Source organism: Equus przewalskii, chromosome 9 (assembly GCF_037783145.1).
Source record: "Equus przewalskii isolate Varuska chromosome 9, EquPr2, whole genome shotgun sequence".
Taxonomy (NCBI): domain Eukaryota; kingdom Metazoa; phylum Chordata; class Mammalia; order Perissodactyla; family Equidae; genus Equus; species Equus przewalskii.
In genome coordinates this window covers 77,407,040-77,424,739 of record NC_091839.1, presented here as the reverse complement: position 1 = coordinate 77,424,739, position 17,700 = coordinate 77,407,040, and the positions used below count along the sequence as shown (strand labels likewise).

Below are 17,700 nucleotides of genomic sequence, written 5' to 3'. Positions count from 1 at the left end.
ATTCGGTGCTAAAAAGAAATGAGCTATAAAGCTGTGAAAAGACATGGAGGAAAGTTAAATGCATATACCTAAGTGAAAGAAGCCAATCTGAGAAAGGTACATTCTCTACAATTCCAACTATATTACATTCTGGAAAGGGCAAAACTATGGAGACAATAAAACAGTGATTGCCAGTGGTGGGACAGGGCTGGAAGAGAGAGATGAAGGCAGAGAATGGAGGATTTTTAGGACAGTGGAAATGTTCTGTAGGATATTATAATGATGGATATATGTCATTATACATTTGTCCAAAACCATTGAATATACAACACCAAGAGTGAACCTTGAGGTGAATTATGGACTTTGGATGATTATAGTGTGTCAATGTAGAATCATTCTCGGGAAAAAGTGACCACTCTGCTGAGTGATGTTGATGATGGGGAGCTATGTATGTGTAGGAGTAGGTGGTAGACAGGAAATCTCTGTATTTTACTCTCGATTTTATCGTAAATGTAAAATTGCTCTTAAAAAAAACAAAAAGTCAAAAAAAACCTCCCACCAACTATGGTCCATCTATACGGTGGAGGCCAGTGCAGGAATAGACAGGATGAGGAAGATCTGTGTAAACTGATATGGATATATTGTCAAATTTTGTGTAAGAAAGGAAAATTTAAAAGTCTCTATCTGCTTAATTTTGCAAAAATAAATACAGGAGTGATAAACCAGGAGCTAATGACATTAGTTGTCTACGCAGGGTAGATGAGAAAGGACTGGAAGGAGAAAGGGGGGACAGTTCTTCTGAGTGTCTTTTTTCATCTAATTTTAACTTTTGGAACTATGTTAATATTTTGCATACTCAATAAAATTGACTCAACAAAAATGGAACAACCTCTAAATGGAATATAAACAGAAACAAATGAATACTACTCTACTTCAAAGAATAATGTAACTACACTGAAGGGGGTGAAAAGATTATCCGACCAATTCTGAAACACAGAATTCTGACTATAAATTCTTAGTCTAGAGACACAAAGAACTGGAAACGTTTCTTGAATTCTACTTAGTAGATTTCTTTGTCTTGGTGGTGTTGGTTAGCAATTCCGATCTTCCATGTATTGTATTGAGCAAATGAGTAAATACATCGATGATGTTGGGAACCAAGTTTCTCACTATTGGAGAAGGGAGATACAGAAAGGCTTAGAAAGAACCATGTGGAACCGGATGGTAATTAAACTCATGGCTTTTATGTATGTAGTTATAAACATAAATAGAGGTAGAAAGAGAGAGACAGGCAGAGATGTAGATACAGATTCTGCTTTGTTGACTAGAGGGGCCTGGGTGCAACGACACCCCCGAAGTAATCAGGCACCAGCGCTCACTAAAGGGAATCAGGGCTCCTTGGAGAAATGGCTCATTCCAGAGTTAGCACAAGGAAAGTACAAGATGAGCCTAAAACATATTTTGTACCTAAAAGTAAGGAAGTGCTCAGAAATGATGCGGGTATATCAATAGGATACAAGAGCCCCTTAAAGCAGCTCCCACGGGCCAAATCTGTGACAATTGGAGAACCAAAATAAGTAATGATTATAGTGTATTTTAATCCACTGGACTAAAAAAGAATCCATGAGCCTATATAGATAACAAACAAATAATAAACAAACAAGAAGAGAACGTGCTTTCTTAGAGTCGAATGCCGATAAATGTAGAAGGAATAACGATGGTTTAAAAAATCACCCTTTGCAAATGTCCTAGTAAAAACTGAATCAGGGAAGAATTATTAATGGATACTCAAGTCAACAGGTGACAATTTAAGGGGAAACAGGATATTTAGAAGATTTCAATTATTCCCTCTCATGAACAACATAAACTACAAAGGCCAAAATAGTGTCTTCACAGAGGGAAGCCTGGTGAACACCAACTGCACCAAGAGATCAGATTTGGCACGAATAACAATGGCGCAAACCAACATCTTGTGCTTCCAGAGAGGAAGCACTGAGGACACTGTCACTAACGTAGTGTTCCTGCCCAAATGCCAAACCTGGATCCAATCACGAGGAAGTGTCAGACACCCAAACTGAGGGACAGTCTGTAAAATAAGCGACCCGGACTCTTCAAAGACGCCAGCACTATTTGGCAAAGGCTGAAGAAGTGCTGCATGTATGAGACCAAAGAGACAAGAACACTTGATGCAACGAGCGACTCTGGTTTGCATCCCAGGAAAGAAAATAGTATGAAGGACACTATTGAAAATATGAGAAAAATTCGAATTAGATCTGTCAATTAAACGATAGTATTGTATCAACACTAAGCTTCCTGACTCGGGTTGTGTGAGTTACTGTCCTCGACCTTAGGAGAAACACGCGAAGTATTGAGAGGCAAATGGGGAGAAAGTTCAGGGGTAAAATAAAGATAAATATAAGTAAATACAACAAGAATACTATCAATTGACGAAGCTCAGGGAAGGGTATACAAGTTCTTTATATTATTCTTACAACATTTCTGTATCTTTGAAATTCTTTCTAAATAAATACTTTTTAAAGAATGCAACTAACCTTATTTTTTTACATTTTCAGGTTTTTAAAATAAAACAAGCTCATTATAAAATATCGGCTACATAACAAAAGATATAAAGTAGCAATTGCAAATCCCCTGTCATTCCATGACGCCTTAAATCACTGGTGTTCCTTCCTTCAGAATGATTTTACTCCTACCTACTTCTTTTTAATGGGACAATGAATATACAAAATGAAGGTATAACATCACACAATCTCTGTGCAATAAAACCTAACTTTCATTTTTCTGTGACTGAAATGTTTACGTCTATGTTGAGCACCCATTTGATCTGATACAGCGGCTTTCAGAGAAACTCAGAAGCCACAAGGGCATCCACAGTTCAGCTCAGCTCAGGGCTGCACCCATCCTCCCCTCGTCTCCCCACAGTGGAGTTCAGTCCCGTGTGGTCTCCTCTAGTTCCCAGGCTGCAGTGGGGCAGGGGACCCTGACTGCGGGAATTCCATCGATATTTAGGGTAGTAACATTTTTACCATATAGCTGCAAATAGTTTCCAATTTGTGTCTTGTCTTTCAGCCTCTCTGTACTGTACATTTTTCACTGCATAAAATTTTAAACTAAATCCTACAAGTGGAGAAAATATGTAAAAAAAAAAAAATCCAATGGCAGTAAGTTAACATTTCAAATTAATTGGAATTAATGACCATAATCCAATTGAAATTCTAATGGAAATTGGAGGGTTTTTTGAAGCTCAGCTCACAAGATTTTTCATCACCAGCAAAGCCTCTGTCCCCTGGACAAACTGGTCTGTATATGAGAAATGAATGTGGAACATTTCCACTCTGGTAATCCAAAACTCTGACCAATGGTATTGCCCCTCAAATAAGTACTGGAATCTCTGTGATTAATAACCACATTTTGAAAAATTAGAGAGATACATGTACACATGTATCTCCTTTTTTTAATTTTAGGCAATCCCAAAGGTGACAAAATAAAAGCTTTATCTCCCTCTCTTTTTACTAGTAATTCCTGCCTCTCCCCACCTTGGCTTTATTATATAAATCAGGGGTTGACAAACTATAGCCTGTGAGCCAAATCTAGCCCTCTATCTGTTTTTGTAAATAAAGTTCTATTGGAACACAGCCACTCCAATTTCTTTCACATATTATCGACGATACTTCCATGATGTAATGGCAGAGTTGAGTAGTTGCAACAGAGACTGTATGGCCTAAAAATATTTATTATCTGGCCCTTTACAGAAAAAGTTTGTCAATCTCTAGAAAATGACAGCACGCATACTATCCATGCTATTCTATCACTTGCTCCCCATTTAACAAGAGCCAAACATTCAATATATAGATCTACTTCTTTATAATATTGGAATATCATTCCATTGTTTATTTAAACAAATTCCACAATTTGTTCGACCAGTCTTTTAGGTTGTTTTCTGGCCCTTGCTACTGTAAAAGATGATATTTTCATGCACTGGTGCAAATTATATCTGCTGGCACAGTTTTTACAATTGAAACTGCCAAATGAAGGTAACGCGCATTTTTTATGTTAGTAAATATTGCCTAATAGCCAAATATAAAAAGTTTTATGACAAAAGTGATTGCAGAATGGATTCAATTCCAAAGTGGGACCGACTTCTTTTATTCTCCCTTCTGTTTAGATAATGCTGGGCAGAAAAATACAGCCACAGATACAAGTGAGAAAATAAATATAGTAAGGAAGGTATAACATGGCATAATCTCTGTGCAAAAGAAAAATGTAACTTTAAACTAATGCATGTTCACAGAAATGAAAAAGAGGGAAGGAAATATATATCAAAAATTATGCAACATAGCTTTTTGAGGAGTTAAGGAAAAATAGAAAACTTTATTTTATGATTCTTCACCACAAAAAGTCACTTACATTTTGCCAAAATTCTCCTACAGATTAGATTATATAATTGTTTCAAATGTGGGTAAATAGGTCTTTAGTTGCAAAATTTCAGAGACAGGCTGCACTTTTTCCTGGTAAAAGTCAAGCCCAGTAAGAAGTTCCACATCTCGGACCCGGGCAACGTGTTCTTTCAATCTTTCCTCAACCCAGCTGGCTTCCTGTTTACCTTCCTGTAAAAGAGAAACAAAAGACTGTTTTCCATAGGCCGTGATTTTTCATTAACAGGAAGATCTTTCATTACTTAGAAGTCCTCCTTTGTCCTGTGTTTTCTTTAATTGAGGGATAATTGCCTTACAACATGATGTTAGTTTCAAGTGTACGACAGACTGATTTGATATTTGTTCCTGTAGTTTTGCCTTAAAACTTTAATTGATACGGCTAACTTTTGTTGATTAAAATAAATAAAGAATACTATAGCAAATACAGAGCATCACAAAGTCACATTTTAGCCATTTTTATATTGACTTCAGACGTAAATTTTTTTAACAAATGAAATATTAGAGATGAAGTTAAGTCCCCAATGTTCCTCTACTCAGAGCTAATCATTATCAGGAGTCAGTGTGAATCCAGACTGTTTACACAATTTTACTGCACGTCAATATACAATATATGGTATTGATTTATGAGTTTTCAAGTTTCCATAAACGATGTTATGAGTGGTATTCTAGGATTACTTTGCATTAGTGTTGTGTTTGTAATCTATGCATAGTGATGTGTCTAGATCTAGTTAAGTCATTTGTTTTTACCTGTGGTTTGTGGTAGCACAGTTTATTTTTTTGTCGCCATGTTGATAGTATTTTTGGCCTTATAAATGATACTGTAATGAATAACTTGGCACCTGCCTCCTGTGTTCAAGAACTTGAGTTTCTAGGATATGTAAACGGAATCGCTGGGTCAGAGAGTAGATGCAACTTTGACTCTGCCAGATATGAAACCTAGCACTGCTCAAAGTGTTCACACCAATTCACACTTCCACTGGCAGAGGACGATAACCCCCAACTCCCCGCATCCTTGCCAAACCACGGGGTGAAAGAGAGCTTTATCCTTGTTTAAATTTTATTGCCGCAAGAGATCTTGTAGTTGAGTATCTTTTCAGATATTTCTTGGCCGTTTGAATTTGTATAGGTTTTTTTATTATACAAAAGTTCAATAATTTAGAGCCATGGATTTCCATGAAATTCCTTATTCTTTATTTACTAATTTTCTGATATTCTTATGATATTGCTAATTTTCAGTTAAATTTTTTTAAAGTAAGACAGTTTAAAGGTTTGTTTAATTAGATGAGTGTGTGTTAATAACTTTCATTTGACTTCAGCACAGTGGTTTGCTTGTTTTTTTAAATATGCAGCCTTAAAATAAGCAGCTCTTGTTGGAGCCACAGGAAGTATACGGGGAAATTACTTTTCGCTTCTAACCACTGAAGCATTTCTCTGTGTGATATTCATGATGTGAGTTAATTTTTTAAGTAATAAATATGCAGTATACTAATTCTAGCTTATATTTCCAATGGGATTCTAATTCAGTCTTTTTTTCCTGCCTTTCCTAATTCACATTTCAGCAGTATTTACTATTTTTGATCACTTTTTTCCTGAAGTTTCCTCCCACTTGGTTTATATCACTCTAGTCTCTCCTGGCTTATTTGGTATCCATCCAACTGAATGTTTAGTGAACACCTGACCGTCTTCCCTCTTTTAAACTGCAATTAAATGATCTTAAGGTAGAACACATAATTACATGTAGGCAGGGGTGATACTCAAGCTAGTTCGTACCAGGTAGGTCACCAGCACCAACCAATCTGAACAGAGGCCAGCTATAGACAACTGCTCTAGCTGGACCAGTGCATCCAAACAGAGCACGCCAACGGAGCAGCAGCCTTGCATATACACAGTTTTTATGAGCTATATTTAAATAAGTGCTTTTGACTGTATATGTAATTGATTTATACATATGTATTTGATTATATATGTATTAGAACTGTTACATAAATAGAAGTGTTCTCTACCCCTAAAATACAACTCACTTTGTTAGAGTTGTGAGGCAATATCAGTTTCAGTTTTCTTTCCCCTAAGGATGTCTTTCTTCTCTCTCCTTAACCACTTACAGTCTGCTTATTGCTGCCACCACACTAATGAAACTGTCTTGTCAAGGATGACGTAATTGAGCAGATTTTTTTTAGACCATTCACTTGGTTGATCACCCTAAGCTGCTGAAAGTGCCCCCTTTGTCTTCCATAGCTCTGCTTACTTCTTTGAAGACAACTTCTGTTTCCTTAACTGACTAGTTTTTTTCCATCCTGGAAGTACAGGCATTTCCTAAATTTCCCTCTTCTCTCTGCTTTCTTCCCTTTGGCAATTTTATTTCACTCCCATGATTTAATTCCAGATCTATCTCTACAGTTCTGATTTCTCTTCCAAGTTCCAAACCTGTGTGTCTTCCAATATCTGCTGAGTGATTTACAATAATGATAGTCACTTGGACTCAGGGCAACATTCCCATTTATCTGATAGGAATTTAACAATACAAACTTGAGGGAAAAAGAAAGAGGAAAGGAGGGAAGAAAAGATGGAAGGAATGAGAGAAAGAAGAAAGCAAGTGAAGAAATATGAATCTCGTTCCTCAGACCATGTGTGAGGTGGAATCGTGACGCTCTCATTTCTACAACTGCTGCCAGTTCTCTAAACCCCTTCTGGTGGGAGCACCTCCCCACACTCAGTGATTAGAATATTTGAAAGTGCAGAATTTGCATACAACATGACCCTTAAAGCAAGCCAAGTGTTTCCTCATTACTTAAAGCACTATTCCCTGTTCCAATGCTGGTGGAAATACTGGCTTATTAAGGTACAGTTTGTGTACATAACTGTCCTTTCTGGGTGATCTGATTATAGAGGATTTTCTCTGCATGGGATTTCACTTTATGTTGACTTTAGAATGTAACTCCATCACAAAATGTGATTTATTTATAATGGCCATAATTTGCTTACTATTTTTTGGGAATTCTTAGGGTTTTACATGAAATATCTCATTTCATCCCCATGACAACTTCATGAGGGGAAGTGACTTTTTTTATACAGTTGAGCAAAGTGATCTTCAGTTATTTACCCAAACACATCAAGTCAATAACTGAACTCAGGATGTCCAACTCCAAAAGCCATGTATTTAAGTTCTATTCTATACTGCTCCTCATATATCCTCCCAGATATTCAATTAGTTTCTCAATCTAAAGACCACCAAGAGCAAGGTCATCCTTCCCAAAACAACTGATTGTCTTATATATTTCCTGCCCAGTCATGCCTAAATTTTCAGTCACCTTTGACTCTCTCTCATCCTGCCTCTCCCCTCCCACATATCTAATTGAAAGCCACATCTTATTAAGTTCACAATCTCTTATAATCATAGCTTTGTTTAAGTTTGTTTTATACTCATCATATTATGTCTTGTAATTATCTTTAAAGATGTCATATCCTTATTACTATACTGCAATTTCCTTTAAAATCTTGGATAATCTCCAATTCATTTGAGATGATGTCTCGCTCAACAGAGATGATAGCCTTTTAATTTTGAGATCATCTCCACTTGGATGATCAAAGAAGGCTTCGTACTGTGTATACTTTACCTTGATGTGTAGGAGGAATTTTTAGCAGATGTGAAAAGAAAGAGCATTCTAGAGGAGAGAAGAGCATGAGCAATGATGTTGAGGTAGGGAAACTCAAGATGTGTTCAAGAAATTTCAAGGACTTCAGTTGGCCTGGAAGTTGGGTCTGTAAGGTCAACTAAGGGTAAATTGTCAAGAGCCTTAAGCACAGCCTGGGAGATTTTTGTCTGTTTTTGTTTTCTTATTCACATCAAAGTTTGGGGATGAGAGAGTATGTCATAATGAAAAACTAAATTTCAAGGGGAATAAATTGGTAGTGGTGTACAGAGGTGAAGAGAAGGAGGACAGGAAACAATGAAGCTACTTAAGGTTCATCTTAAAAAGTCCTAATACAAGGTAATAAGTGCTAGACCAAGAAGAGCAAATAGTTTCTTCTTGGCACATCCATTCTAAACAATCCACAATGGATACCCAGAAACTCTGTGATAAAGAACTCTTCTGTTTTGTTTTGTTTTTGTGCTAAGGGAGATTTGCCCTGAGCTAACATCTGTGGAAATCTTCCCCTACTTTTATATGGGTCACCGTCACAGCATGGCTGACAAGTGATGTAGGTCCACGCACAAGAAATGAATCTGCAAACATGGGCCACTGAAGCAGGGTGCACCAAACTTAACCACTAGGCCATGGGGCCAGCCCCCAAGAACTTTCAATCTTAAATCAGTGGTAAAGAGCACCACCATACTCTATCAGTCACCAATGTCTGCCACTGGAAGAGGAAGTGAAGAATGATGGCTTACCCTTGTCTCAACTAAATAAAATTCTGACAAGAAAAGTAGGAAGAGATTCAACTAGACAACAGCTCCTGATAGCTTCTTGTTTGAAAACTCTTCCTCACTCTAGGACTAGGTGTGACCCGCTGTTTAGTCTCTAACCTTTGTCCTCCATCTTTAGTCACTGAAAGACCTTTCAAACACTCACGTTTAAATCCTATCTTCAAGACCCAGCTAGAATGTCACCTTCCCTACCAGAGAGCATTTCTCTTTCAAAACCCTACAGCAATTTTATCTGTCCCTCTTTGTGCCACTTATCTCTTCCTTATTCTATTTTACTAGGCTTCTAAGGGCATCTAGACTATGAGCCCCTTTCAGTAGAATTCCTGTCTGGTTTATCTGTGTATCTCCCATAGTACATAGTATGGTGCAGGCAGTTATGTGTTGAACACCTGAAAGAACAGAGACGAATCCCAATGTGGCCTAGAACCTAAGCTTTAATATCCACTGTTTAATAGCATATGGAATTTTCCATGTGAACACCCATTTCTACAAACTTGACATGCCTAAACTTAATTATCCTATCTATCTGCCAAAATAGGTCTCATTTCTCATTTCCCTCTTTCCTTTACCTAATTACCCATATTTAAAATCTCTGATTTATCTTTGAGTTTCCCTTTTGCTTTCCCTCTTGCATCCAGTCACTTACCAAATCCTCTGCATTCTTCACTCCCTCAGTAGACGATTCTTCCTGATGCGCAATCTATTCAAATTCTTCTCATCCTTCAGGGCCCAGTCCTACTCCCACCTCATTTCATGTAACCTTTAGTGATTATTCTAGCCAAATGTGTTTTGAGTTTGAAACACTCAATCTTTATAAGAGTATTTCGCAATTAATCCCATCTTTGTGATATTCCATACTTTTTAGTTTTTAAAATAATTATTATACTATTGATTGACCCATTTATGTGTCTATATTTCATGCATCCTCATCTATATATCAAAATTATACATGAACTCCTTGAGGACAGAGACAACGTATGCCTCCTTGGTTCATTATAAACACTTCCTATCACGATACTGTGCATTTAGGTGCTAAATAGGTACTCAATACATTTTTTGAGTAACTTCTGTAAAATCCAATCACCAAGATAAATATTTTTTTCTGTAAAGAACATGGATGCAAGTTGAAGTAACTATTTACATATAATTTGCCTTGAGCCAAAAAGATTTTCAGGTAGACTAATACATGATGTTAAAAAATGAATGTTCCTTGAACCAACTTATTTTTTTATGTATATATATATATATGCAATTAATTTCAGACCTCATGTTTCAAGTTGATGAAGTTTTTATATTTACATAGTCATTCAGGAAACATTAATTTCATGCCAACTTTGGAACAGAACTTTAAAGTTTATGACCAGAAGCAAAATATTAATAAGACGCCACCCCTCCCATTATTAGTAAGTTTGAATGAAATGCATATAAATAAAATACATAAGATATTCATATATAAACACATATTCATGTAGACATATAGATGTTTAAATTGATATTAATTACACAGAGATCAACAGTCAAAGGAAAAGTTTAAAAATGAGGTCATTTTTAGTACATCTCTACCCACAAAACACCTGAAAAATGTACTGCTGTAGTCAGAGCCACTTTTACGAAAGGCCGATGAGCTCTGACTCATCATTTCTCCTGCCCGGGACTCTCCCAGGGTGTACTCACAGGGCAGCTCTCCACATTGGTGGGTCGGTGAGGGATGACAAAGGGCAGGACGTCCAACCACCCAGGGCAAGCGTCAGGGGTGCGGCTCTTATTTTTACAGCTAGTCAGCACCACAAAGTAGTGTGTTGGGATGGGAACACTGGTGTTGACTACGTATCTGAAAAAATAATTGAAAAGATTTGATGTTATTATACTTTTGCTTCTAAAGACTAAAAATGTCTATATATTTTTAAAGAAATGCTAAGGTAATAATAGAGTAAAGAAAGTAAATGAATAGAAAATACAAAATCTTATCTCATATTTTTTGACTTCAATGAGCCAGTGACTTCTAGAAGTCCAAATTTGGTCATTTTAATATTATGGGAAAATATTAGAATACAAAGAAAAGCAGAGCGTGATATCATGCCTCCTGGGTTTCCTAGTTCTGTTGACTCCATAACTCATGTGATGCTCTCTAATAGAAGAGGGGCTGGGGCAGAGCCCTGATTTCGACTCCAGCTGTGTACTTCCACTAGATGTTTGCCTGTGTACTAACCCTCTCACATCCTATGACTTACTAAATTTCCTCTACTTTAACAGGGAGGTCATCCTGTGCTACCAACTTCACAATGTAGACACATAGATAAATCCATACAACTGATATGACATCCTTGAGTTTCAGATAATGAACATGAAAGTGCTTTTAAAAGTTTTAAGTGCAAAATAAAGGTAAGTTATTAGTATAAGTCCACTGAAAGGAACATGAGCTGGTATTACTGTGATTCAGAATTTCTACGTGGACTACAGGTAGACTGTCTGGGTTTGTATTCAGGCTTCACTACTTACTAGTTGTGAAACATAGACAAGTTACTTAACCCCTCTGTGCCTCAGTTTCCTCATCTGTAAATGGGGGCTAATGGAATCTAAAATAGGGATTTTTGTGGATTAAGTGAAGACTATGAATGTGCTTAGAAAGTGCTTTGATAGCAGTAAAGTTTGCTCAAAGAGTTTGCTAGAATTATTAAATGGTCACATATAAGATCAATAAATACTGAAATAAGGACATGGCAAACAAAATAGGAAAGGGCCACACATTTAGTAGTCATAAACGTTACTTTATGGGAAGGTGTAGGTAGAAATCATTGCTTTAAATAATCTATGCTTAGACAGTACAATTGTTTAGTTTGGCCCTTTCCACATTTTTATAATAAAGAGAAATAATGGATGGTACTTCTAAACCTCTCTATTCCTGTGTGCTGCATTCAAAGATAATTCTTAGAAACCTTTTAGGACCAGGTTTAGTACAAAGATGTACAGTTTAGCAGAAAGATGTACAGTTTAGCAGAACTAGTTTTCTACATGAAGCCGCCACCCTCTCCTCGGAGATACTTTTATGAATCATTCACTATAAGACAATATTATGAATCATCGCTACTTGATTTTTACATTTATTGTATTGCAGGACTGGTTCTATATTTATCAATAGTACAGTGAGCCTCCTCTATCTCCTTAACCTTTATAGAATTACTTTTCCTCTGCCCACTGGTTTAGAAATTTTCCAAATAAAAATTTTGCTAAACTTTTCCTGGACGATTTTTCTTTGCCCAGTAGTTTAAATTTTTGCTGTATAAAGCTTTGGCTAACTATTTACATAGTATAATAGAAAAGAATCAACAATAACAGCTCTATATAAATATACTTTGTAATGTTTAAAATACGGAGCTTTTATTTAAAACACTGAGATTTCCCCTCATAATACACTATTGCCAAATCAAAAGTGCATTCGGTCGACTATCTCATCTATGAAATCTTTTATACAAACCTCATGGTAACCACTAAACCAAAAATCAGAGCAGAGCCACAAATCATAAAAGAAGAGAAAACTGAGAAATCCATCACAGAAAACCACCAAACTGAAATGGTAATCAGAAATATAAGGGAAAAGAAACAATGGAAATATAGAACAAGAAAACAAGAGATAAAATGGCAATACTAAGCCCACACATATCAATAATCACTCTAAATGTAACTGGATTGAAGTGTCCAATCAAAGGACAGAGTGGTTGGATGGATTTAAAAAACAAGCCCCAACACTATGCTGCCTCCAGGAAACACATCTCAGCCCTAAACACAAACACAGACTCAGAGTGAAGGGAAGGAAGATGATATGCCAAGTAAATGGCAAAAAAAAGAAAGAAGGTGTTATCATACTTATATCAGACAAAACAGACTTCAAGAGAAAAAAGACAATGACAGACAAAGAGGGGCAGTATATAATGATGAAAAGGGACATTCCACCAAGAGGATGAAACACTTATGAATATAAAGGCACCTAACACAGTAGCACCAAAGAATACAAAGCAACTACTAACACACCTAAAGGGAGAAGTTGACAGCAACACAATAGTAGTAGGGGACCTCAACACCCCACTTACACCTATGGATAGATCATCCACACAGAAAGACAATAAGGAAAAAGTGATCTTAAACAAAATACTAGACAAGATGGACTTACTAGATCTATAGAGAGAGACAACATTCCACCCAAAAACAGGAGAATACACATTCATCTCAAGTGCCCATGGAATATCTTCAAACATAGATCATATGTTGGGAAACAGGGCAAGCCTCAACAAATTTAAGAAGATTGAAAGCATATCAACATCTTTTTTGAGCACAGTGTTGTGAAACTAGAAATCAACTACAAGAAAAAGACTAGGAAAGTGACAAATACGTGGACACTAAACAACATGCTACTGAACAACCATTGGGTCAATGAAGAAATCAAAGGAGAAGTTAGAAAGATACCTGGAGATGAATGAAAATGAAAACACAAGATATCAACTGTTATGGAATGCAGCAAAAGCAGTCCCAACAGGCAAATTTCTAGCAATACAGGCATAACTCAACAAAGAAAATCTCAACTAAGTAAACTTAAACAACACCTAATAGAACTAGAAAAGGAAGAATAAACAAAAACAAAGTCAGCAGCAAGAGGGAAATATTAAAAATTAGAGCATAAACAAATGAAATAGAGACCAAAAAAACAGTAGGAAGGATCTACGAAAGTAAGAACTGGTTCTTTGAGAAGATAAACCAAATTGACAAGCCCTTAGCCAGACTCACTAAGGAAAAAAGACAGAGGGCTCAAATAAATAAAATTAGAAATGAAAGAGGAGAAATTACACAGATACCAGAGAAATACAAAGGATTGTAAGAGAATACTATGAAAAACTATATGCCAACAAATTGGATAACCTAGAAGAAAAGGATAAATTCTTAGATTCATACAATGTCCCAAAACTGAATCCAGAGGAAATAGAGAATCTGAATAGATCAATCACAAATACAGAGATTGAAACAGTAATCAAAAATTTCCCAAAGAACAAAAGTCCAGGACTACATGGCTTCCCTGGAGAATTCTACCAAACATTCAAAGAAGATTTAATACCTATCCTTCTCAAACTATTCCAAAAATTTGAAGAAGATGGAATGCTTCCTTATTCTAGGAGGCCAACATCACCCTGATACAAAAGCAGACAAGGACAACCCAAACATGGAAAATTACAAGCCAATAATGCTGACAAACATAGCTGCAAAAACCCTCAACAAAATATTGGCAAATTGAATGCGGCAATACATTAAAAGGATCATACACCATGATCAAGTGGGATTTATACCAGAGACACAGGCATGGTTCATCATCTGCAAATCAATCAATGTGACATACCACACGAACAAGATGAGGAATGAAAATCACATGACCATCTCAACAGATGCAGAGAAAGCATTTGACAAGATCCAGCATCCACTTATAATAAAAACTGTCAACAAAATGGTACAGAAGGAAAGTATTTCAACATGAAAAGGCCATATATGACAAACCCACAGCCAACATCATACTCAATGGTGAAAAACTGAAAGACATCCCTCTGAGAATAAGAACAAGACAAGGGTGCCCACTCTTGCCACTCCTATTCAACATAGTACTGGAGGTTTGGGCCAGAGCAATCAGGCAAGAAAAAGAAATAAAAGCTATCAAAATTGGAAAGAAAGAAGTAAAACTCACTGTGTGTGGATGACATGATTCTATATATAGGCAACCCTAAAGAATCCACCAGAAAGCTATTAGAAATAATCAAGAACTACAGCAAAGTTTCAGGGTACAAAATCAACTTACAAAAATCAGTTGCATTGCTATCCCTAACAACAAACTAGCAGAAAAAGTCAAGAATATAATCCTATTTACAATTACAACAAAGAGAATAAAATAGCTAGGAATACATTTAACCAAGGAGGTGAAGACCTAAACAATGAAAACTATAGGATAGTATTGAAATAAATTGAAGAAGACATGAAGAAATGGAAAGATGTTCCACGTTCAGGGATTCGAAGAATAAACATAGCTCAAACATCCATATTACCTAAGGCAATCTACAGATTCAATGCAATCTCAATCAGAATACCAATGACATTCTTCACAGAAAGAGAACAAAGAATTTTAAAATTGATATGGAACAACAAAAGACCCCGAATAGCCAAAGCAATCCTGAGAAAAAAGAACAAAGCTGGAGGCATCACAATCCCTGAATTCAAAATGTACTACAAAACAGCATGGTACTGGCACAAAAACAGATGCACAGATCAATGGAACAGAATTGAAAGCCCAGAAATAAAACCACACATCTATGGACAGCTAATGTTTGACAAAGGAGCCAAGAACATACAATGGAGAAAAGAAAGTCTCTTCAATCAGTGGTGTCGGGAAAACTGGACAGTCACATGCAAAAGACTGAAAGTAGACCTTTATCTTACACCATACACAAAAATTAACTCAAAATGGATTAAAGACTTGAATGTCAGACATGAAATCATAAAACTCCTAGAAGAAAATATAGGCAGTACACTCTTTCACATAGATCTTAGCAACATCTTTTGAATACCATGCCTACTCAGGCAAGGGAAACAAACGAAAAAAGTAACAAATGGCACTACATCAGATTAAAAGCTTCTGAAAGGCAAAGGAAATTATGATCAAAACAAAAAGACAGCCCACCAACTGGGAGAAAATATTTGCAAATCATATATCCAACAAGGGGTTAATCTCCGAAGTATATAAAGAACTCATACAACTCAACAACAAAAAACAAACAACCCGATCAAAAAAATCCTCAGACCATAGGAACAGACATTTTTCCAAAGAAGATATACAGATGGCCAACAGGCACGTGAAAAGATGTTCAATGTCTCTAATTATTAGGGAAATGTAAACCATAACTACAATGAAGTATCAACTCACATCCATCAGAATGGCTGCAATTAACTAGACAAGAAATAACAAGTGTTGGAGAGGATGTGGAGAAAAGGGAGCCCTCACACACTGCTGGTGGGAATGCAAACTGGTGCAGCCAATATGGAAAACAGTATGAAGATTTCTCAAAAAATTAAAAATAGAAATACCATATGATCCAGCTATCCTACTTCTTAGCATTTATCCAAAGAACATGACATCAACAATACAGAGATCTGTGCACCCCTATGTTTACTGCAGCATTGTTCACAATAGCCAAGATGAGGAAGCAACCCAAGTGTCCATCAATTGATGTGTGGATGAAGAAGATGTGGTATACATATTCCATGGAATACTACTTAGACGTAAAAAAGGCAAAAGCATTCCATTTGCAACAACATGGATGGACCTTGAGGCTATCGTGTTGAGCGAAATAAGCCAGACAGAGAAGGACAAACACCATGTGATTTCACTCATATGTGGAAGATAAACACATGGATAAAGAGAACAGATTAGTGGTTATCAGAGGAGAAGTAGGTCAGAGGAGTGGGCAAAAGGGGTAAAGGGGCACATATGTACGGTGATGGATAAAAACTAGACTATTGGTGGTGAGCACGATGCAGTCTACACATAGACTGATACATAATAAAGTACACCTGAAATTACACACTTATAAACCAATACAACCTCAATAAAATTAAAAAAGAAAATACAACCACCATATCATCATACCTAATAAAACAAACAATAATTCCTTAATATCATTTAATTTGGAGCCTATTTTAAAATTCTTCCAATTGTCAAAAAAAATTGTTTGGTTTCAAACTACTCACTCTGTAATATCACTTGGAGCATCAAAATGACCATCATAATTATAATCAAATACTGGTCCACTAACCACATTTACTCCATTTCTTTCCACGGCATGTTTTACAAGAAGAACACTGTGGAAGTAATCCCATATTTCTAAAAACAAAAGAATAAGATGTTGAAAATATCCACCTCTACTGAACATAGAAGTGTCTTCTACTATAGACAGGTACATTTAAATAGCATCAAACTCTGCTTCAGGAATTATCAGTGCTGATTGGATAATTCTACAAAATAGTTCATGCGATGATAAATGGCCATACTGATGATAGCGTTTTGTTGATGATGTCGTTACAGTCTTGAAATTACAGTTAAATATGTCTCCAAATTCCTCCCTAGGGCTCAGTTGCTTTGGGGACGGTGAGTATTAAACATGCCAGAAAACACACACTGCCTTATTAGTTACGACTCTAGGGATAGACATCCTTCACTTACAGTGAGTGTCAATAAAATTTTGTCTTGTGAATAGCTCTTTACAGTTAAATTAGGGTTAAAAACAAATTGTCAAAATTCTAGCAAGTCACCCAAAGTTGAGGTAAGTTGAAAAGAAATGATGTCAGAGATTCTTCCTGTTTCTATAATTAAAACATTAGAACAAAATGTCTCAATATCAGAAACAAATTGCAATAAAAGATCTGTTTAGTTTGTAAGTTCACAGAGCCATGTAGGTATTTTTAAATTAATAATCTAAATATATACTTACTTTTGAATTCTTCATACATAGGAACCGAATTACTTGTAATTAAAGCATCATATTGACTCTCAGAAGTTCTGTTGTTTGCTGCAAAACAAGTGAAATTTATCAAATCTAGCTATAAGAGAAAATATATTACATAATGGGCAAATTACTACTGCACACTATTGTCAATTTATTAGCAGTCAAAACACCAAAATACTAAGCACTCTCCTGTCAGTCGAGGTCAGCAGTAATGCAGGCAGTTTCACACATTTGATACCTGCAGTGGGTTGAATGGAGACCCTCAAAAAGATGTGTCCAAGTCCTGACCCCTGTACCCGTGAGGGGGAAG

General features: G+C 36.3%; 1 protein-coding gene across 12 annotated transcripts in view; it reads right to left on the bottom strand.

Annotated features, from left to right (window-relative positions):
* Window positions 1-4,337: 4,337 nt before the first annotated feature.
* Window positions 4,338-17,700, bottom strand: part of ENPP3 (ectonucleotide pyrophosphatase/phosphodiesterase 3) — an 88,042-nt gene continuing 74,679 nt past the window's right edge. For all 12 annotated transcript variants that reach the window (XM_070557157.1, XM_070557156.1, XM_070557162.1 and 9 more), the window contains 4 exons: window positions 17,376-17,453; window positions 16,636-16,768; window positions 10,534-10,690; window positions 4,338-4,604 (listed from right to left, as the gene is read on the bottom strand). In XM_070557157.1, coding sequence (XP_070413258.1) covers window positions 4,434-4,604; window positions 10,534-10,690; window positions 16,636-16,768; window positions 17,376-17,453 — 539 coding nt within the window. In that variant the 3' untranslated portion in view covers window positions 4,338-4,433. The remainder of the gene's footprint in view (window positions 4,605-10,533; window positions 10,691-16,635; window positions 16,769-17,375; window positions 17,454-17,700) is intronic.